Here is a 22,555-nt window from a genome sequence, read left to right as displayed (position 1 = left end):
TGTGTCCTTTCCCAGTTTTGTAAAAGGACCCCCCCCCCAACCAATGAGTTTCCAAAGTAGATTCCCAGAATCATAAAGCAGTTATGATTAATTCAACTTTAGTCTCAAGTCCTTCCCTTTCATTCGAAACCTGTCACATTTGGACAGGCTGTAATCACCGAGGACTGGGTGACTGGCAGGTGATCACACACGGTGTGTCTGCGCTACCGGGACTTACAGTGCGTTGGAGTGTGGTGGGATGGGGGAAGGGAGGAACAAGATGAACCTCAGTCTTGGACCCAGTTCCGCGCTCAAGCGTGTGGCACACCCCACAAATGCTGCAGGAGTTGGAAGGATCTGAGCTGGCACTTAAAGGGGGGGCTCGATTCATATGCAGAGTTGGGTTCACAAGAAAAGGCAAGGATGAGTGTGCCACAAGATGAGGCCAGTTGTGTTGAAATAATTTCCAGGGAGATATTTGAGACCGTGATGTAGGTGCCATTATTTCCTGTCTGCCATGATTGAAGGCACTGACCACGAAGACCCAGACTCTCCAAGGGGCCATAGGTATTACAGAGTTTAATCAGGAACAAGGTAAAGAAATAGTTGTCATCGTGAAACAAATATGATTCATCCTGAAAGTAGCCGGCAAACAGGAAATGCACAGCAAGAGTTGTAATTATCTGTCGCGGCAGGTGTTTGTCACCTCGAAATCGTTAGGCCTGCACAATTCTGCCACCCAAGTTAACTTCAAAAGGACTTGTACGAAGTCGGCATGGAAAGTTCAGGTTTCTAGAAGGGATTCTGGAAATGAGCGTCTTTGCTAGATATTTTTATTTGCGAACATTTAAGGGGAAAGACAGCACAGCGGCTGCCGAGAAGACACCTTTGGGGTTTCAACATGAACACGGAAACAGCGCTGACATTTCAAAACGTTGTTATTATGAAAAAGATGGAACATTTCCAGTAGCACCTAAAGCCCTGGCATTTGGAGAGAATACGCTTAAAAGGAACAACTTAAAATGGACCGAAAGGAAACTGGAGGGAGTGGGTTGGAACTAGAAGATCCAGACGGGGAGCCCCACAGAGCCTAGCTGTGTTAGCCCAGCGGGAGAATGCCAAGTTCGTGATTATTTCATTAGGAAAATATTTGCTACACCTATAATCTGGAAGTGATAAACAACATACCAGAGCAGAACATTACTCTCCAGGATTAAATACCAAACAAAATAACAAAGAGTTGACCCAGCTACAGGCTATCGGGATGAGGCCTTGTCCAGTTACCACATCAAAGACCCTGCCATAGGCAGAAAAAAGAGGAATCAATTAGGACACTGGTTGGGAGAGGCTTTATACTTTATGTAACCAAGAGGAAAAAGAAATGCAAACAGACTAAGCTCAAGCTGGCTGCTTCCTTATTTTGTTCATTTAGTTTCTTTCTGACTTGCCCCCATCACTTGGTGAATCAAAAGACGTCCAAAAATTTGGGGGCACCTATCCTGAACTGTGTCAGCTCAGTACCTAATAAAAACCGGGCCCACTTCAAGGAAGATGATGAAGATTGTCCAGCTCACTCTGTGCGTTTTCCAGTTTTGCATGGCAATTGTTTTGTGAATCATGGACTTAATGAACGCACAAGCTGGGCAGTTCCGGATGTGATCCGGGTAGGTGGAGAAAAGCCCTGGTTCAATAAAGTGAAAAGAATAAATGATGTTATGAGGATGTGGACAGACTTTAGTCCACCAAGGTAGAGAAAAACAATGCAAAAAACATTGTGAGAAAATGAAGTGTGAGTTGTGCTAATAGTAAGGGAAAAAATGTGCTAAATCCTGGGGTGGATGGGGAAATTACTTTTGTACAATCATAGGTCACAGAAGGCAAGGTTATGAATGGATTTATTTGCAGAATTGGAAAGAAAGCTTTCTGTCTTCTAATGAACATGTTGTTGGAGGTAATCACTGTACTAGGCAACCTGTATCTCTTGCGGCTCTCACGCTGTTAGGAAACAGGTCTCTTTTGTTTGTGGGGTTTTTTTTTTTAATATTTATTTATTGTGGAGAGACAGAGAGAGACAGAGCATGAGCAGGGGAGGGGAAGTGAGAGAGGAGACACAGAATCCGAAGCAGGCTCCAGGCTCTGAGCGGTCAGCACATGAGCCCGACGCGGGGCTTGAACTCAAGAACCGCGAGATCGGGGCGCCTGAGTGGCTCGGTCGGTTAAGCGTCCGACTTTGGCTCAGGTCGTGATCTCACGGGTCCGTGACTTTGAGCCCCGCGTCGGGCTCTGTGCTGACCGCTCAGAGCCTGGAGCCTGTTTTGGATTCTGTGTCTCCCTCTGTCTCTGCCCCTCTCCTGTTCATGCTCTGTCTCTCTCTGTCTCAAAAATAAATAAACGTTAAAAAAAAAAATTAAAAAAAAAAAAAAAAAAAGAACCGCAAGATCATGACCTGAGCCGAAGTCGGACGCTCAACCAACTGAGCCCCTTGTGGGCGTTTTCTTGATTAGACTTCATCATTTAGAACAGTTCTGGGTTCACAGCAAACCTGAGCTGAAAGTACCGAGAGTTCCCATATACCCCATGCCCCCTCCCCACACGCGTAGCCACTCCACTATCCATATCCCCCAGTTGTGCATTTTTTTCAATGGATGGACCTCCACTGACAGGTCATTATCACGCGAAGTCCATAGCTTCTATTAGGGTTCACTCTTGGTGTATATTCTGTGGGTTTGGACAAATGTATGATGACCTGCATCCACCATTATAGAATCCTACAGAATAGTGTCACTGTCCTAAAAATCTGTTGGGGTTTTCTTCTTGGAAAATGTTAAACATGTACAGAAGCAGAGAGAATAGTATAATGAACCTCTCCCACATACCGATTACCTGCCTTCAGAAATGACCAACCATGGCCAATCTCAAAGAGCCATTTTGCAAAGGCTATGGGGAACGTAGCTATAGGCAGATTGGTATTATGTTTGAGGAAAAAGGGTTTCTTCTCAGTAATTTTTAAGTGAGAGATTGAATTATTTTGGGGTGCTCATGTATTAAGGCACTAGCTGTGCTGGCCCCTTTGCAAATGACTAGCAGCATGGCCATCACCTGGGAGCTTACTGGCCATGAAGAATCTCCCGCCCACCCCAGAACCTCCTGAGTCAGAGTCAGCAGTTCAACAAGATCCCCAGGCGATGTGTATGTACATTAAAGTTGAGAAATACTGACTGCCTGACCTAGGCCAGACACTTAAAATAGCCTCATAACGATCGGACAACACTTCAAGGCAGATGTTATCTTGCCCAGTTTACAGATGAGATAACTGAGGCTCAGATAGATTATTCAGTCTTCCCAAGAGCTCACAGCTAAGAAATTTAGATCTGTCTGGCTTCACAGTTTTTGATTTTACCACTTAGAGCATGCAGCCTCCCCACGAGGGAGTTTAGTTTTGGGGCAACTCAGTAAAAAAAGAAAAGATAACAGTATGTGTTTACACAACACAAAACAACGAGCCATCTCAGCAACAACAACAGCAAACAACAACAGAAAACCACACGGTCGGCTATTACGCAAGCAATCGCTTCCTCCACTGAAAGACCTTTTCGCTTTCCAATCCACTGTTATGGCATCACGTAGACAGCTCAATATTTTAGAGTGGTCACAAAACAAAACAAAACAAAACAAAACACTGGAGCAGCGATCAAAGGTACTCCCCCTTGACAGTGACTGTGGACCCACATAGGAACGAGACTGCAACCAGTCTCCCAGCACAAAGGGAAGATGCATTATCGACCCGCAGAGCTGGGCAATGCATTAAAAAAAAAAATCAGCCAGGCTGGTTTGACATCACATGGGCAGGAAGGGTAGGCTGTTGACTGACTGCTATCACACCTTCCAACCAGCGGAGTGGTCTGAGCCTATCAGACCTGTGCAGGAGAACTGCTTCCACGGAGAAGGGGTCCTTAAGTGGCTGGGTATTGCTGGGCAAGGCCACAGGACATTTTGTTTTCTGGGGAGCTTTTCGAAAAGGAATATTACAGGAAAAGGTAGAAAAAGCACAATTCCTGGATCATGCTCGTCTGAGAACTCATCAGATCTCAGGAACTTCTCCCCTGTAATCCTGGGAGATGAGGCCATCTCCTTCTCTTTCTGCTGTCCTAATGACCCTAGGGACCTGCGTTAATGGGTCAGCACGGCTACTTGGTTTTGCAACGAGTCGATCTGCTGATTAATTAGCCAGTAGCAGGAACCCGATGAAGTTCTCAGCTCAAAGCCCCAGGGATCCAGTTCAGGGCACGCTGCCCTCACAAAGAAAGATCAGGTGAAGAGGCACACAAACTGGCCCGGTCGCAGGCACCACGGGGTTATTCTGACTGACTCTCCACTTTACAACCGAATGACCTGGACACAACTCGCTGTTGTGAAACAGTAATCCCACTGAAAAGTAGCAAACCTATTGGCTCCACAAAGCTAATTGCCTTTATGGCTGAGATCAAATTCCTAGTATTTGGATGACTTTATCCCCCACTCTTGTTTTTTTTTTATATTAAACATAAAATAATATTAATTTTAATAATTTTAATAATTAGATTTAATATTAAAAATAAAATATTATGAGATCATTAGAAGCTCTGATGATTTCATAATATTTTATGGCCAACCTCACCCTCTTGCTAAAAAATATAATGAACCCTAAGAATGGAGTCATGATCGGCCAAAAAACCCGGCCTAAGGTAAAACAGATAAGACTTTAAGAGTTATTTTAAGAATGTTTTTCTATTTCAAGATTGCTCTGGCTATGCAAGGTCTTTCGTGACTCCATACAAAATTTAGGATTGTTTGTTCTAGCTCCGTGAAAAATGCTGTTGGAATCTTGATAGGGATCGCGTTAAATCTGTAGATCACTTTGGGCAGGAAAGACATTTTAACAATATTTGTTCTTCCAATCCATGAGCCTGGAATGTCTTTCCACTTCTTTGTGTCACCTTCATCTTCTTTCATCAATGTTTTATCATTTTCAGAGCACAGGTCTTTCACCTCTTTGGTTAAGTTTATTCTTAGGTGGTTTATTATTTTTGGTGCACTTGTAAATGGGTTTGTTTTCTTGATTTCTCTTTCTGCTGCTTCATTATTCGTGTATAGAAATGCAACCGATTTCTGTACATTGATTTTGCATGACGTGACTTGAATTCATGTGTCAGTTCGAGTAGTCTTTTGGTGGAGTCTTTCGGGTTTTCCATATAGAGTATCATGTCATCTGCAAAGAGTGAAAGATTTATTTCTTCCTTACCAAATCCGCATGCCTCTTACTTCTTTTTGTTTGCTGTGGCTAGGACTTCCAGTGCCATGTTGAATAAAAGTGGTGAAAGTGGACATCCTTGTCTTGTTCCTGACCTGAGGGGAAACGCTCCCACAAAAGACCTTGAATAGCCAAAGCAATCTTGAAAAAGGAAAAACTGGAGGTATCACAATTCCAGGCTTCAAGTTAGGCTACAAAGCTATACTAACCAAAACAGTATGGCACACAAATATAAACACACAGATTAATGAAACAGAATAGAAAACCCAGGAGTTCCTGAGTGGCTCAGTCGGTTGAGCATCTGACTTTTGATTTCAGCTTGGGCCATGATCCCAGAGTTGTGGGACTGAGCCCCGAGTTGGGCTCCATGCTGAGTGTGGAGCCTGCTTGGGATTCTCTATCCCTGTCTCCCTTGTTTGCTCTATCAAAAAAAAGAATAGAAAACTTAGAAATAAACCCATAATTGTATGGTTAATTAATCTTTAACAAAGGAGGAAAGAATATGCAATGGGAAAAAGAGTCTCTTCAACAAATGGTGTTGGGAAAACTGGGCAGCTACATGCAAAAGAGTGAAACTGGACCCCTGTCTTACACCACACACAAAAATCAACCCAAAATGGATTAAGGACCTAAATGTTGAGACACAAAATCATAAAAATCCTAGAAGAGAGCACAAGCAGTAATTTGTCTGACATTGGTTATAGTGACACCTTTCTAGATAGGTCTCCTTGAGGAAAGGGAAATAAAAAAAAAAAATAAACTATTGGAAATGCATCAAAATAAAAGCTTCTGCTCAGCAAAGGAAACAATCAACAAAACTAAAAGAAAACCCACTGAATGGGACAAGATATTTGCAAATGACATATCCAAATAAGGGGTTATTATCCAAAATATATAAAGAACTTACCCAACTCAACACCTCCAAAAACAAATAATCAAATTAAAAAACGGGCAAAAGACATGAAGAGACACTTCTCCAAAGAAGACATCCAGATGGCCAACAGACACATGAAAAGATACTCGACGTCACTCATCATCAGGGAAATGCAAATCCAAACCATAGTGCGGTATCACCTCACATGGGTCAGAATGGCTAAAATGAACAACACAAGAAACAACAAGTGTTGGTGAGGATGTGGAGAACAAGGACCTTTTGTGCACTGTTGGTGGGAATGCAAACTGGTGCAGCCATTCTAGAAGACAGTATGGAGGTTCCTCAAAAAATTAAAAATAGAACTACCCTATGATACAGTGGTTGCACTACTGGGTATCTCTCCCCAAATACAAAAAACACTAATTTAAAGGGATATAGGTACTCCTATGTTTATGGTAGCGTTATTTACAATAGCCACATTATGGAAGCAGCCCAAGTGTCCATTGACAGATGAATGGATAGAGAAGGTTTTATATATATATATATATATATATATATATATATATATATGTATCACACTGGACTCTTATTCAGCTATAACAATAATGAAATCTTGCCATTTGTAACAACAATGAATGGAGCTAGAGAGTATAAGCTAAGTGAAATCAGTCAGAGAAAAACAAATACCATATGATTTCACTCATAGTGGAATCTAAGAAACAGAAAAATGAGCGAAGGAAAAAAAAGAGAGAGACAAAACAAGAAACAGACTCTCACCTATAAAGAACAAACTGATGTTTGCCAGAAGGGAGGTGGGTGGAGGGATGGGTGCAATCGTTGATGGGAACTAAACAGTACACTGATCATGATGAGCACTGAATAACGTATAGACTTGTTGAATCACTGTATTTAACGAAAATTGTAAATGTTTATTTAAAAAAATTTTAAAAATCTTTTATCTATTTTTGAGAGAGAGAGACAGAGTATGAGTGGGGGAGAGGCAGAGAGAGCAGGAGACAGAATCCACAAAGCAGGCTCCAGGCCTGCTGAGCTGTCAGCACAGAGCCCTACGCGGGGCTCAAACCCGTGACCATGAGATCATGACCTGGGCTGAAGTCAGACCCTTAACTGACTGAGCCACCCAGGTGCCCCATTGAATCACTATATTGTACACCTGAAACTAATATAACACTGTATGTTAACTATACTGGAATTACAATTAAAAAAAAAACTTAATAAAAAATAAATGAAAGTAACCATTTGAATTCCAAAAAAAGAATGTTTTTCTAAACACTGAAGAACATTTTTGAACTATTTTTGATACTGTATTGGAATGTCTTGATCACTAGATTTTCCCTCTGAAACTTTCAGAAAGATGTTGCTGATGTGTTTATGTGAATGACCTCCTTTGTTAGCAGGACAGTCGTTATTTATCCCTCCTTTGCAGATGAGGAAACTGAGGCTGGGAGAGTTGAAGTTACTTGCCCTCCACAAGAAGGCCTCCCAGTGAGCAAGGGTCAGAGCCATGATCAGCTTCCAGACCAGGGAGTGGCCTTGTGTTCTGTCCATTTACCACAGGTTGAAGAAAAAACCCAAAAGTAGCCACAGAAATTACCCCCTTAAAAAACCGAAGCAGCCACGCCCGTGCCAGGATCATTAAAGCAATTGGAGATATCTTTTCACTTTGGAAATTACAAATTCCACACACAGGCTATTTAGTTAAGGGGAAAACGTTGAGACACGAGTAGCTACATTCACCTGAAGCACATATTTGAGGCCTTTTAGCCTTTGGGTTGAAAGCTGTGATGTGGACCCAGAGCCATGGCACTTGGGGTGGGGCACACAGCTAGCTGTAGTCTTTCCTTCCCTTCCTCACTGCTCATACGCTCTTCACCTAAGGGGAAGTGAGGGTTCTGGAAGGCAGGAGCCCCCACTCAGAAAGTGGTGAGCTAGGGTCCTTTGAGCCATATTTCAAGAAGGAGGAGGGTATTCATTAGCTTGCAGTGTCTCCTGGCCCAAAGTCAGATGCCCTCCCCACCACTACCCCTTGAAATCACTTCTTCTAAAGGCCACATCCTAACGGGTCTGAGTCTGCATTTGTGTAAGTGCCGCTGTTCAGTCGAGGAGAACAAGGTGCTCTTTGTGCAGAGCAAGTTCAGTTTGTGCAAAGTGGAAAGATTTCAAAACAGTACAGGGGAGAGCAGGTGGGGGATCCAAATTAATCCCAGCCATGGAACCCCCATGGCTTGACTTCTGCTAACCCCTTCTGGTCTTGGCATGCTTTTGAGTCATTATTTTCTGATGTTATGGGCTATAGAGTGCCTTGCAAAATTCTCTTACCCACCACAAGTGAGTCCCGAGGAGTTGGGACTCCAGGGCAGTTGGGTTCCACGGATTATCTCCCCGGAATGACTTATAGGTATCATGTAGATAACAACAGCCTGGGAAATAAATTCCACACAGGCACCACTTACGTTTGAAAGGCCCCAACTGCTGGAGGCCAGACTATTTCATCTATAGTTAAGGAAGGGATTTCTGGCATTTTCTGTGAGCCTTCCAGGCCTCCTGCATCTCATCCCACTCACTAGGTAAAAGGGTGGAAAGAGGAGGTGCTTGCTTGGGATAGAACAGGGTGTGATGGGAAAATCAGCACAGGAGAGGGCCTTTTGTAATATTTAGTGTAAGGGTAAAAGTTTTGACAGTTATTAAATAAGTTTGCAGGAGGAAACAATGTCCTTGCTCTCAATATTTGTATCACATACCGCGATATCCATAAGATCCTGAAGAAGGTTCTGGTTTGCATGTTGTAGCAGTTGGATGGACACTCGGAAGAACTGTAGAGGGAATTTGGGCATGGAGTGGGAAATGGGCTGGAGAAGTCACTCCTTCAAGCCTGAGATTCTGTGAAAACTGGAGATGCCAATCCATTTTCGTAAGGGAACCGTACTTTTTAAAATACAAGGTCTTTTTTTTTTAACGTCTTATTTATTTTTGAAAGAGAGAGCACGAGTGGGGGAGGGGCAGAGAGAGAGGTAGAGAGAGAATCCCAAGCAGGCTCCCCGCTGTCAGCCCAGAGCCCGACACGGGGCTCGATCCCACGAACCACGAGATCATGACCTGAGCCGAAATCAGGAGTCAGACGCTTAGCTAACTCAGCCACCCAGGCGCTCCTTTAAAGTACAAGATTATAGAGATGGGAGAATAAATTAATGGTTACCAGAGATTAGGGATGGTGATGGGGGTAGGGGGCAGGGCGGGTGTGACTACAAAGGGGTACACAGGGAGATCTTTGTGGTGATAGAATAGTCTTCCTCTTGATTGTGATGGTGGCCACGCAAATCTACACATGTAATGAAATGGCATACAACTACACATACACATTGTACCTATATCCATTTTCTGGGTTTTATATGGTACTATAATTATGTGTGATGTAATCACTGGGGGAGACTGGGTGAAGGGCAACTTCCTGTGACTCCATACTTATTTCAAAACCAAAAGTCTTAAAGGGGCGCCTGGGTGTCTCAGTCTGTGAAGCATCCGACTTCGGCTCAGGTCACGATCTTACAGTTCGTGGGTTCAAGCCCCGCATCGGGCTCTGTGCTGACAGCTCAGAGCCTGGAGCCTGCTTCGGATTCTGTGTCTCCCTCTCTCTCTGCCCTCCCCTGCTCATGCTCTATCTCTCTCTCAAAAATAAATAAAATTTTAAAAAAAGTTAAAAAAAAATCTGAGCACAACTCTGCATTTCTTGTAAGTGACCTACAAAACCTTTCATTTATCCCATTTTTCTTTTGAGAGAACCCTCCCCCCACCTCCCCTCCCCCCATATACCATAACTCTTTGACTCTTGAGAACTAAAACTACAGACTTAAGAAACTTATTCTTTTCACTGGGTAGAGAAAAAAGTCCGAGAATGCATGTGCCCTTCTTTTATTTTAATCTACGGATCTGATGTTTCAGATGAAGGCTATTTGATTGGCAACGCCTTGAGCAGACTGGGAAGATTCTATATCTGACTAAGCCAGCTCTTCTCCCTGCCATGGAAAAAAAAAAGCAGAAACACGTTCAATTCCTGCCATGCCTTCTATGTGAACAGAAGCGTAAGGGTAGGAAAGGAGGGAGAGGGGAGGCCACGGGGGGGTGGGGTGTGGGGTCTTGTGGTTCTCAAAAGAGAGGCTCCTCTCGGCTCAAAGGGGGCTGTGCGTCTGGGTTGAGAAACGTGGCGAAATTGTCCCACGAGGTCAGGCACTTGGAAGGTTAACAGTTCAGCCAGCCTCGGAGAGGGGGCAGCTTGAGTTGAAGGTAGAAATGTGAACTGGCTTCTCCTCCCCACCTTCCCAAGTACACCAGAAGAGAAGATGGACGGAGCCTGAGCCCTTCAGTGGGAACAGGTGGTTGTAGTGGGCAAGTTATAAAGGGATTTGGTATGGGAGCACCTGCTGCAGGCTGTCAATTTCCTGACACAGTCTTATCTCCCAGAGGCCCCATCCTGGCCTTCCTAGATTCCATGCATCTCACTGAAACTTCTTGAGTGCCTCTCATCTGGCCCATGCAAGCAAGTGCTTGCCTATAAGCCATCTCATATTATTCTCTTTTGTTGAGTCACAGGCCTGCTGGGCTTGAAGCCTGGTTCTACCACGTACTAGCTATGCGATCTTGGGCAAGTTGTCTCGGCCTCTCTGTTCCTCAGTTTGCTCATCTGTTATATAGGGGTAATATCTGCCCTCCCGGGTTCGTCAAGTGACTGGCACCTCATAGGTGCTTAGGAAGTGTCAACTTCTCTTTGGTCACTGTTTCCCATGTGGATGCCCACATGGTTCCCTTAGACTGGAAGATCCTTGAGAGAGCTTCCTTCTCTTCTTCCCCCACCTTCACTCCAGCACCTAGCCCATGGTTGGGCACACAGCACATTGTTACTGAGTCCTTGTTGGATGGAGCTTTCCCGGCTCCCTCAGTGATGCTGATGGAAACCCAGAAATGGGCACGAGGGAATATCAATCTTCCATTTCTGAGTATGAAGGTAACATGTTGAATTCTTTACTTCCTTGATATGTTGTTATAGGAAAACTGTCCCCGTGATGAGGCCTGCCTTTGGTGCAAATATAATCGTAGACAATTATGTAGCTCAAGTAAAATTAAAGCCAATGCCTCAGTATCTTGACAAAATGGCCTCTTGATTGGTGTATCAGAAGAGGAGCAGGAAAAGAAATCAATTAGGCTGGCATGCTCATTACCACAGAATTCAGAAGGTTATTAAACACAGCAACAGAATCTGGAATTGACCTGGTCAGATCTATACTTCATTGTCTTGGGACCACACCTCAGTCTTCAGTCATTTGTGAGGTACAGTGGAAAGAGTAATGGATCAGGAAATGGAGACCAGAGATACCGTCCCAGATTGAGTCATTCATTCACTCATTCAGGCAACAAATATTTACTGAAATTTAGTATCAGTAGTTGTGTGACTTTTTTGAAGTCACTTCATCTCTCTGGGTCTCGCGCTCCCCATCTGTCAAATGGTAACAAATCTATTTATATCATAAGTATGAGAATTCTGTGAAGGAATGCAGGGGCCAGAGCCTCGTAGACTGTTCCTGTTCTCTACTATCGTCTTCTATGCAATGGCTATGTGCATCGCTTGTGGTCATTTGAAAATTAACGTCCAAAGTCTATTTCAAGGGGGCTGAGGATGTTCTGCCTGTCTCATTTTCCTTCCTTACATGTTGGCAAGCCAACCAAGACCAGAGTGAGCAGGAAGGACAGAGAGCTCTGTTATACTGGGCTGAGGCATCATAGGGAATAGCACTCCACTTTGTGTTCCCAAGTGGGCTGGACTTCAGACATGGCTCCTGTTATGGGTTGAGTCAGGTCCCCCAAAAAGAGAGGCTGAAGCCCTAACCCTGGGTACCTGTGAAGGTTAGGGTCTTTGCAGATGTAATCAAGTTCAGATGCGGTTATTAGGGCGGGCCCTAAACCAATATAACCGAGGTCCTTATAAGAAGAGGGAAATTTGAACAAAGACACAGACACAGGGAGAATGCCATGTGAAGGCAAATGCAGACACACAGGGAAGATGGCGGCAGAGACTGAAGATGTGCAGCCACAAGCCAGGAAACACCTGGGGCCACCGGAAGCTGGAAGAGGCAAGGAAGCATCCTGCCCTCAAGGCTTCAGAGGGAGCATGCCATGCCCCTGCCACACCTAGATTTTAAACCCCAGCTCTTGGAACTGTGAGAGAATAAATTTCTATTGTTTTAGGCCACCCTGTTTGTGGTATTTTGGTACAACAGCCCTAGGAAACTAATACAGTCCCCGAACAAAAATAACTCCACCATGTACTTCCCTCTGCCTTCCATGTAGTCACGGTGCCTTTCGTTTTCTGTACAAGAACCCACATGAACATGATGCCTTGGCTCCCTGGGCTCCGACCTAGCTCGCAGCGACATGGCTAAATGCACCACGAAGGTCGGAATCGTCGGTAAATACGGGACCCGTTGTGGTGCCTCCCTGAGGAAAATGGCGAAGAAGCTTGAAATAGGCCAGCACACCAAGTAGCCTTGCTCCTTCTGTGACAAAACCAAGACGAAAAGACGAGCTGTGGGGAATCTGGCATCGTGGTTCCCGCATGAAAACTGTAGCGGGTGGTGCCTGGACCTACAACACCACTTCTGCCCTCACAGTAAAGTCGGCCATCAGAAGCCTGAAGGAGTTGAAAGACCAGTAGAAGCTCCACCATTTAACACATTGCTAGCCTATAATAAATAAATTTGTGTGACAAAATTAAAAAAAAAAAAAAAAAAAAGCAATGCCTCGATCCCACCGTCTAAAAATGTGGTCTCCGGAATGGCAGAAAAGGTTGGGTGGAATCCTGAATTCTGCTTTCTGTTTTTCAAATAAGTCAAAATGGAAGGCAAGAGTGCCCCCCATCTTTATCCTCTCTGCTCTCCACTTTGATGGAAAATAGTAAGAGTAGGCAGGCATGGGTCCCACAGGCAGGCGGCTGACTAAGCAAGCCGCTGCTGCTGGGCCTCAGCATGGAGACCATCTTGGGAAGGCCACGGAGTCCATGTGGGGTCCTGACACAGGCCAGCAGGGCTTAGAGCAGAACTGACCTCATTTAAGTTTTCCAAGCACTGCCGACTTTTCTCCACCTAGACTTCACTCTTGCAGCCAACTAGAAGCTGCTGTCCTAGCAAAGGAGGCATCCCTTCTGTAGGACAAATGAGCAATTCATTTAACCAATGCATGGATATTATGTTGAAAATTACTCTTTGACAACCACCATAGTAAAAACTGATTCAGGCAAGAGTCATCAATGGATCCTAAAACTAGTGACTGAAAGTTTTATGAAAAATATGTTATTTACATAGTCTCAAAGTATCTCCCCATACATTAGTTATTCAGTACAAAAAGAAAAATTGTATCTTTACACTGGAAAAACACGGCAGACGTCATCTTAACAATTAATCAAAGTTAACATCACCGACAATCACTGGATCCCTTTTAATGTTTGACTCATGCTAGAAATGCATGACCTCTCATCACCAGGACACATCAGGCAAACCCCAACTGGGGACCGTTCTGCAAAATAACTGGCTCATGCTCTTCCAAGATGCTGATGTCTTGAAAGACAAAGAAAGGCTGGGGACCAGGAAGAAAGTAGCTGTGACGGACATTCTTGGTACACATATTGATGTCTGCGATTTCCTCCCCAGAGCCTCACACGCAAAAATGTGTGTGTGTGTGTGTGTGTGTGTGCACGCATGTGTGTGTGTAGGGAGAATGGTCAATGTAACAAGATGCTGACACCAGATGAATCTTGATGAAGGGCACGTGAAACTTCTTTCTGCTATGTTTGCACACAATTTTCTGTACGCCGGAAGTATTTCAAATTAAAATTGTAAAAATGTATTATTTCGGGTATTTAACCATGTGCCCGATGCCATGCTCGGTGTGAGATATTCAAGGGAGAACAAAACACAGGCTTGATCCTTAACCCAGGAGCTCGTAGTCTGGGATGGACAGGACAAAAAAAAAAAAAAAAAAAAAAGAGGCCAGCATATTTTGGCGTCACAAAGGAAGTTGTGAGAGCACAGAGAAGGTATGCCAAACCTAGACTGCCTGAGGAAGGGGGTCATAGGAGGCTGTTTGGAGAGGAAGTAAAGGGGAGGCTTCAAGTTGGAGGAACCGATTAAGTTTGGGGGTACTAGGGGCATACGCAAGCAGAGTTGACCGACGGACTGCGGGGCACAGGGAAGATGCCCGGACCTGTAGGCAGCAAGGGGAAGCCACCTGCCTCCTGAGGACAGACAACAAGGCATGGATTAGCAGGTGTTGGGGGCCAGGCCAAAGTCCCCGTAGCTTCCTAGGTAACAGAAGAAGTGCAGACATAAGCAAAACAACTTAAGGCTGTATACTGAATGTCCTAGAGACATCAGCCCCCAGACGGATAAATATATGCAACCTGGACAAATGCATGGCCCCAAATTAGTTAGGATTGCTAATAATAGACCGTGAGGCAGGAAGAGAACATCAAGTGATCATAAAAAACCAAAGACGTGATTTTTTGAGAACAGGATGAGCCTCGCCAGCAATAAGGATAAGGTGGTACCCAATTAACACACAACAGGGTGGGGAGAGGTTGCTGTTAACAGGAAAAGTCCTGAAAATAGTATCGGGGAGGGGCGCCTGGATGGCTCAGTCGGTCGAGCGTCCGACTTTGGCTCAGGTCATGATCTCACGGTTCGTGAATTCAAGCCCCGTGTCGGGCTCTGTGCTGACAGCTCGGAGCCTGGAGCCCGCTTCGGATTCTGTGTCTCCCTCTCTCCCTGCTCCTCCCTTGCTCACACTCTGTCTCGCTGTCAAAAGTAAATAAAGATTTAAAAAAATTAAAAAAAAAAAAGTTGACGGGGGAATGGGACTTTATTCCCATTGAATTCTAAGATACAAGAGCCGGGATGAGTATTCCTAGCAAGAGTGTGGAGGGAGCTCACTTGTTTTTCTGTCTTTGAAAACTTTTGTATCATGGAAAATTTACAAAAAATGAGAACAGCATTAGCTTAAACTGCCTGGAATTGCCGCCACGTGGGCATCTTTGCCCTACAAGAGCGGCGATTTCGCGTTTCAGATGAAAACGAACCCCCACATACCTGTCCCCCAGCCTCAGCAATTACTGGCACATGGTCAGTTTCATGGCATCCAAATTCCCACCCATCCCCGGGGCAAACCGACTGGTTCGAAGCAAACTCTCTGGTGGGAGTTTTCGTTGTGCTTTTATTTTAATGATGTCCTATCTATAAAAGAGATCCAAATTACATACAGATACATGGATGTCTATATACAACGTTATCAGTTAATTATTTTTATTCCCTCAGTGAGTAATATATTCACGTGGCTCCAAATTCAAAAGCTGCATCACATTGTATACCTCGAATATATACAATTTTTCTCTGTTGCTTATACTTCCATAAAGAAAGACGAAAGCTACACAACAGAAACAGGAGGGCCAATGAGAAGTTGCCTTCCAAACAAACCCTGTCACCCAGCCAACAGCTCTCCCTCCTCAGAGGCAACCTGTATGAACAGTTTTTATGTATCCGTCTGGAGAGGTTTTACGCGTGGGTTAGCAAATAGACTGTGAACTATTCCCACTGATCGGTGCCTTGCCTCTTCCACTTAGCAAGAGAAACGTCCTCCCTTCTCCAGCCTCCTAGCGTCCCACTTTTATGAACCACAATTTATGTAACCAATGAAATCACTATTGATGGACCTTTCGGCTGCTTCCCATCTGTGGCCGTTACAGACAGCGCCGTCCCGACTCACCCTCAACACTCATCTTGCACAAAAGCAAGTAAGTATATCTGGACGAGACACCCCTCAAAGCTGAACTGCTGGACGAACGGGAACGTGCCTTTGGAATTTTGACAGATATTGCCAAACTGCCCTCTATCAGGTAGGCGTTATTGTACCGCTGTCTTCACCCCTCCGTCCGCACCGTTTCCTTGCTGCGCGACCCGCTTCCCCCCAGGGCTCCAGAGGAGACAGTTCAACGTGTCAAACTCAGAAACACCCCTCCGACCTCAGTTTCCTATTGGTCTCGCTCTACACTCTCTGGCCCACACGGCCACCAGCCTGTCCTTCCTCCCTTCTCCTTTCCCAGACGCCATCAGTAAGCCTGCTGGCATCCTTTCCTCCTTCCAGGTCAGCCCCATTTAGCCATGCTAGCATTGACCCCTGGACTCGCTCTCCCCGTGTCCTTCTGCAGCACCTGCTCTGCCAATCCCCAGCCCTGTGAAAATCCCACCACCCATTCTCTCCACCCCCCACTCCCAGGCTGCTGGCTATTGCTGGAGAAGGTCATGAAGTTGGCTCGGCTACAAAGCCAGGCCAGCCAGCCTCAGCGGGGCCCCAAGGGCTGCGAGGCAGTCCTTTTATATATCTGTATCAAATTTCTCTCAGTGATTGTTCCAAATCCTCTCCCTCTCCTCAGATCCCCTACCCAACCCCCTCTGCCCGACCCCTCAGTAGAGGGCCAGCTTTGGATTTCGATGATAGGACACAGGCCATGGGGCAGGAGCTCTCAGTGCTCACTCTTTCCCTAGCCCTGCGCCAGTTCTCTGCCTTTCCCCCAGCCCCCCGTCTGCTTGCCCCCCACCCCTCAGCCTCATGGAAACGAGGGACTTGCTCCTCAAGGTTGCCTCTTCCACCAGTGCCTTTGACACTTCGCCTGCACTTGGCCCCAGGAGCCATCCTCTTTCCCTTTGGGCACTCTCTCCCTCCCCACTGGTGTTTTTTTTCCCCTCTCAGCCTAGAAACGCTTCCCACAAATCTGTGTCACTGTTCCACACTACCGCCGAGCTTTTAAAAATGGAGCCATCTTTAAAATTACACAAGTAATTCACGCCTCCTGGCGGGACGTCCTCCCTCCAAGTCAGCCCCAAAACTTGACAGAAAAATCAGGAAATTATAAGCAAAAGGAAGAAAAGAGAAACCGCCCACAATCGCATCAGCCGACTGTTAATATTTTGATATATTTCTTTCCAAGTTTTTTTTTTAATGCACATCTATGCACTTACATATCTATGTGTATTTTTTTTTCTCATAAAAGTGGATCGTAGTGTACGCATTGTTTTGTCATAACATATTTCAGACATCTCAGCATTGCCTCCGTATTAGCAATTGCTACGGATTACTGACCCTGGGTAAGTAAATTAACCTCCCTGAATCCATTTCCTCCTGTGTAGTACTATTATAGGAACTACCTCACAGGGCTGTTATGAGGATTAAATGAGATAAAAATATATAAAAACACTTATCACAGTGCCTGGTACGCAGCATGCTGCATTAATGTTAGCTCTTCTGATCTTCCCACATCAATAAATATAGCCCCACATAACAATTTAATGAGTTCTGTCACTGCTGTGTCTAGTAGGAGTGACGAGTGCGCTTGAGTGAGCCACCAACACACGCTCATTTGGTACATGAGCAAGTATATCCGCGAGATAAACTCCTAAAAGCAGAATTGCTCCTTCAAAGGCTATGTGCATTTATAATTTTGGTAGATAGTGCCGGATTGTCCTTCACCCAGTGAGAGTCACCATGAGTTCTCGAATTGAACTCTGATTGATGGATGTTGAGTCTGTTGCAAAGTCTTCACTGCTACAAACTCAAGACGGTGATGGACATTTTTGTAACCAAATCTTTGAAAAAAAATTTTTTTTACAGGTATTTATTTTTGAGAGACAGAGAGAGACAGAGCACAAGTCGGGGAGGGGCAGAGAGAGAAGGAGACACAGAATCCGAAGCAGGCTCCAGGCTCCGAGCTGCCCGACTCAGGGCTCGAACTCACAGACCGCGAGATCATCAGATATTTAGTGACCATCTCCAAGGCCATGCACTGTTTTAGGCACTGTGCTCACTTCATCAACAGAACCAGTAAAAGGTTCCTGCCTTGGAGGGGCTTACATCCCAACAAAGAGACACAAATAAAGATAATAAGTAACCTAGGGGCGCCTGGGTGGCTCAGTCGGTTAAGTGTCCGACTTAGGCTCGGGTCATGATCTCGCAGTTGGTGGGTTCGAGCCCCTCATCGGGCTCTGTGGGGCCAGCTCGGAGCTTGGAGTCTGCTTGGGATTCTGTGCCTCCCTTTCTCTCTGCCCCTCCCCTGCTCGCTCTCTGTCTCTGTCTCTCTCAAAAATGAATAACATTAATTAAAAAAAAAAAAGTCACCTATAGAAAATGTTAGAAGGTGATACATCCTAGAGCAAAAAGGAAACGCAGAGCAGGCTAGAGGGGATCAGGAGTACTGGGAGGCGGGGGGGGGGGGGGAGATAGCAATATTAATAGTTAATATTAATATTTCACAGTACAATATTAAATAGGGTGGTCACTCCAGTACGGTTTGACCTTATTCTAGTGATGAGGAATCACTGAAGGAGGCATTTTACTTATATTCATCAACATCTTTGCCACATCCACATACCACGTGACACCTAACAATTCTGTTTAAATCAACTTACTTTTCCCTACTTGGATTTCTTTGTTTCTTTTCTTAAGTAGACCTCACGCTCAGTGCAGAGCCCAACGCGGGGCTTGAACTCTTGACCCTGAGATCAAGGTCTGACCTCAGGTCAAGCATCAGACGCTTAACCGACTGAGCTACCCAGGCATCCCTTAAACTTACGTTAAAGGAAGCTTTATAACCCATGTGTAAATAAAAACCAAGAATGGCATGCCGAAATGTCTAGAAAGGGAGACTGGAAGATACCTAGGATTGGCCTCTTCCTTTCCTTTTAGAGACCAGCTGGTAAATAAGAACGATCACAACAAGCACTTATAAAATTGTGTGCTTACGATTTGCCAGGAAGCTTAGCGTTTTGCACGTAGCGGATAATTTTGTCTTCACAATAACTTCCATGCTATCGGTGCCATTATTGTCCCCAGGGAGAAACTTGGGCACTGCGTAAGCCTCCCAAGTGTCAGTTTGCTCCTAAACAAATGGGGACGATAATGGAGAGAGAGGAGAGAAGGCCTGTGGCTTCTACCCACTCTTCGTTGCGTCTGGGGAGCGCTGGAGAGGGGGCAGGAAGGGGATGGACCGTCCCATCTACGTCATCTCCTGACCACTACGCCCCAAATTCCAGTGATGGAGATTAGAGCTAAATTGTTGCTTTAAAATACAAACAACCCTCCCCGGGGTTAGATTTATTGGCCACTTCCAATTTCCCGTGGAAAACTTTAATCAGGACGTACAAATTGACGTCAGACTGGCTAGGATGGGAGCTTTTCTTTTCCAGTAGAGTTAATATACAGTGTTATATGAGTTTCAGGCAAACGATATAGTGACTCAACACTTGTATGCATTACTCGGTGCTCATCAAGGTAAGTGTACCCTTAATCCCCTTTACCTATTTCACCCATCCTCCCTCCTACCCACCTCTTCTCTGGGAACCACTGTTTTCTTCTCTATAGTTTTTTGGTTTGTCTCATTTTCTTCGTTTGTTTTGCTTCTTGGATTCCACGCATGAGTGAAATCGTATGGTATTTGTCTTTCTCTGACTGACTTTTTCACTTAGCATTATATCCTCTAGATCCATCCATGTTGTTGCAAATGGCAAGGTTTCATTCTTTTTTATGACCGAGTAACATTCCATTATAGATACATACCGTGGACACTTCGGTTGCTCCCATACTTTGGCTATTGTCAATAACGCCGCTGTCAACACAGGGGTGCAGGTGTCCCTTTGGGTTAGTGTTTTTGCATTCTACGGGTAAATCCCCAGTAGTAGAATTACTGGATCATAGAGTAGATCTATTCTTAATTTCTTGGGAACCACACTGTTTTCCACACGCAACGCACCAGTCTGCATTCCCACCAACAGTGCATGAGTGTTCCCTTTTCTCCACATACGATGGGAGTTTTGATTAGAAGAGGGAAGAAGTGTCTCTGGAGCATCGGCCCTGGCCCCTTCTGGAAGGGAGCCGACCTGGGCAGATACTAGTGGAGGAGCGGGCACCTGGACAGCTGGAAGGAAACAGGCAGCAGAAAGCTGGGTGGGAAGAAACGATGACAAGCTGTATCGACTTCAACGGTCTCTGCTTCAAGTCTTTAGGGAGAGAGGAGCAGAATCTAAATACAATCAATAATACATCAGCAGAGACACAGTGCCTAGGTGCTCTTAACCTGCTTCATATCTCAAAGTGTGCTCCTGCTTTTCAACTTCCTGAGAAGTGTGCTGCGTTTCTAAAAAGAGCCGTTTCATTCACATGAAACAATACAGGACTCTGAACCACTCAGTCAAAGAATTCGAACCAGAAAAACGTCTGGGGCAGTTACCATTGAATAACAATTCCACAGAGTCACAGAGATGAATCCAGGTTCCTTGAAAGGTTTACGACCAAGAAAAGTTCAATATAATATAGTAAACCTGGAATGTATTTGATTTATACAGGAAAGACGAGCTCTTGTATAGAGTAAATGATATTTTTATTTTTTATTTATTTAAAAAAAATTTTTTTTTCAACGTTTATTTATTTTTGGGACAGAGAGAGACAGAGCATGAACGGGGGAGGGGCAGAGAGAGAGGGAGACACAGAATCGGAAACAGGCTCCAGGCTCTGAGCCATCAGCCCAGAGCCCGACGCAGGGCTCGAACTCACGGATCGCGAGATTGTGACCTGGCTGAAGTCGGACGCTTAACCGACTGCGCCACCCAGGCGCCCCAATAAATGATATTTTCAAATGGCTTCGAGAAAATTGGAGACTAAACAAAAGCTTCTCATAGATACAAAAAAAGCTGGGAGCAGAAGGGGTTAGTTCTCTGGGGCAGAGCGGGCATTGCCAAATGACCCCAAATAGCCCACAAATGCAATGTGTTAATGTGGGTCCTATATCACAGAGGAGAATAGTACTAAATCGGTTCTGTGCAGATCATCTACGATGGGATAGAAATCCTAGAGGCAAGCACACTACTCCTGATTTTACAGTGTAGAAAAGGAGATAGCAAAATCCTCTAGTCGAGAGCCTGGTGAACGTGGCACTACATTTTCTAGTATACAAATGGCTTCCTTCTCATGCCCAGCATTTGAGGAGTCCCAGACAAGACTCAAACAACCCTGGAACTTACACTAGAGTTCCTATATGCTAAAGTGAGATTAGCAAAGCTTGTTGCTTGGCAACACGTGCTCTATAAACCCTTGGATCTTGGGTACGGTGAGACAGACAAAGTACATCTAGTGTTTTGTTTCATTTAATTTTTTTAGTGTTTATTTTTGAGAGACAGAGAGACAACACGACTGGGGGAGGAGTAGAGAGACAGGGAGACACAGAATCCGAAGCAGGCTCCAGGCTCTGAGCTGTCAGCACAGAGCCGGACGTGGGGCTTGAACTCACGAACTGTGAGATCATGACCTGAGCTGAGGTCGAACGCTTAACCGACTGAGCCACCCAGCGGCCCCTGTTTTGTTTCATTTAATTTTTTTTTAAATGTTTATTTATTTTTGAAACAGACAGAGACAGAATGCAAGTGGGTTAGGGGCAGAGAGAGAGGGAGACACAGAATCTGAAGCAGGCTCCAGGCCCCGAGCCGTCAGCCCAGAGCCCGACGCAGGGCTCGAGCTCACAGACTGCCAGATCGTGATCTGAGCCGAAGTCGGACGCTCAACCGACTGAGCCACCCAGGCGCCCCCTTGTTTCATTTAAAAAGAATTTCTTCTTTGTCACCAAGATCCAAAGGCTGATACCATGCTTCATAGCTTTCCAGATGCTCACAGCCCCTAACCAACAGGACACTGGCAAATATCTATAAAGTCAGACTCTGCACCTGCCAGTAAGGAGGGAGTATGAGAGGCTACATACACACTTACTACGTCACTGGGAGTTTAGCGAGCCACAGCTTCTCTCTGAGAATGATTTATCTATGAATTTATCTCAGAGTTAACTAAAAAGAAGTGGGAAGTCATATGAAGCTATTCCTAAGAATTTTAGAAGACTCTGGAGAAAATCAGGTCAGTTTATTTTCTAAATCAAATAGGATTATCTTTTGAAGGAAGTATGCCCTTTAGCTGATCATTTTAAACAGTGATGAATAATTGCATTTGGCCAAATAACAAAACCCAAGATATACAGGGTAAATTCTTTGAAAACAAATAAAATCCAATGAGCGTTTTTTAAATAAAATAAACGTATTTAAACATATTCCCTTACTCTCACTGATGGCTTTCTTATCTTAAGGGAGATTTAACACAACAAATCCTCTAGAAAAGCAGGATCTCAAAATGCAAACACTGTTTAAATGAACCACACACATTTAGTACTCAAATGAATATGCACTGCGGGTGGGAATACAAAATGGTAACATCACTTTGGAGAACAGGCTGGCAATTTCTGAATAAAGTTAAACATGCACTCACCA

The 22,555-nt window shown here is 44.8% G+C and overlaps 1 protein-coding gene and 1 pseudogene across 5 annotated transcripts in view; one reads left to right on the top strand and one right to left on the bottom strand.

Moving 5' to 3' along the window:
- Positions 1–22,555, bottom strand: part of LOC101095724 (P2R1A-PPP2R2A-interacting phosphatase regulator 1-like) — a 101,578-nt gene that overhangs the window by 27,209 nt on the left and 51,814 nt on the right. The window contains exon 12 of one of the 5 annotated variants that reach the window (XM_019824329.2): positions 6,214–6,362. The exons of 3 other annotated variants lie outside the window; for them this stretch is intronic. In XM_019824329.2, coding sequence (XP_019679888.1) covers positions 6,296–6,362 — 67 coding nt within the window. In that variant the 3' untranslated portion in view covers positions 6,214–6,295. Of the gene's footprint in view, positions 1–6,213; positions 6,363–10,041; positions 10,178–22,555 lie in introns of those variants that run through there. One more of the 5 variants, XM_019824332.3, reaches the window with a different exon arrangement.
- Positions 12,588–12,939, top strand: LOC123383266 (annotated as a pseudogene).

Source organism: Felis catus, chromosome X (assembly GCF_018350175.1).
Source record: "Felis catus isolate Fca126 chromosome X, F.catus_Fca126_mat1.0, whole genome shotgun sequence".
Lineage (NCBI taxonomy): Eukaryota > Metazoa > Chordata > Mammalia > Carnivora > Felidae > Felis > Felis catus.
The sequence above is the reverse complement of the archived record's forward strand: the minus strand, read 5'-3'. Positions and strand labels throughout refer to the sequence as shown.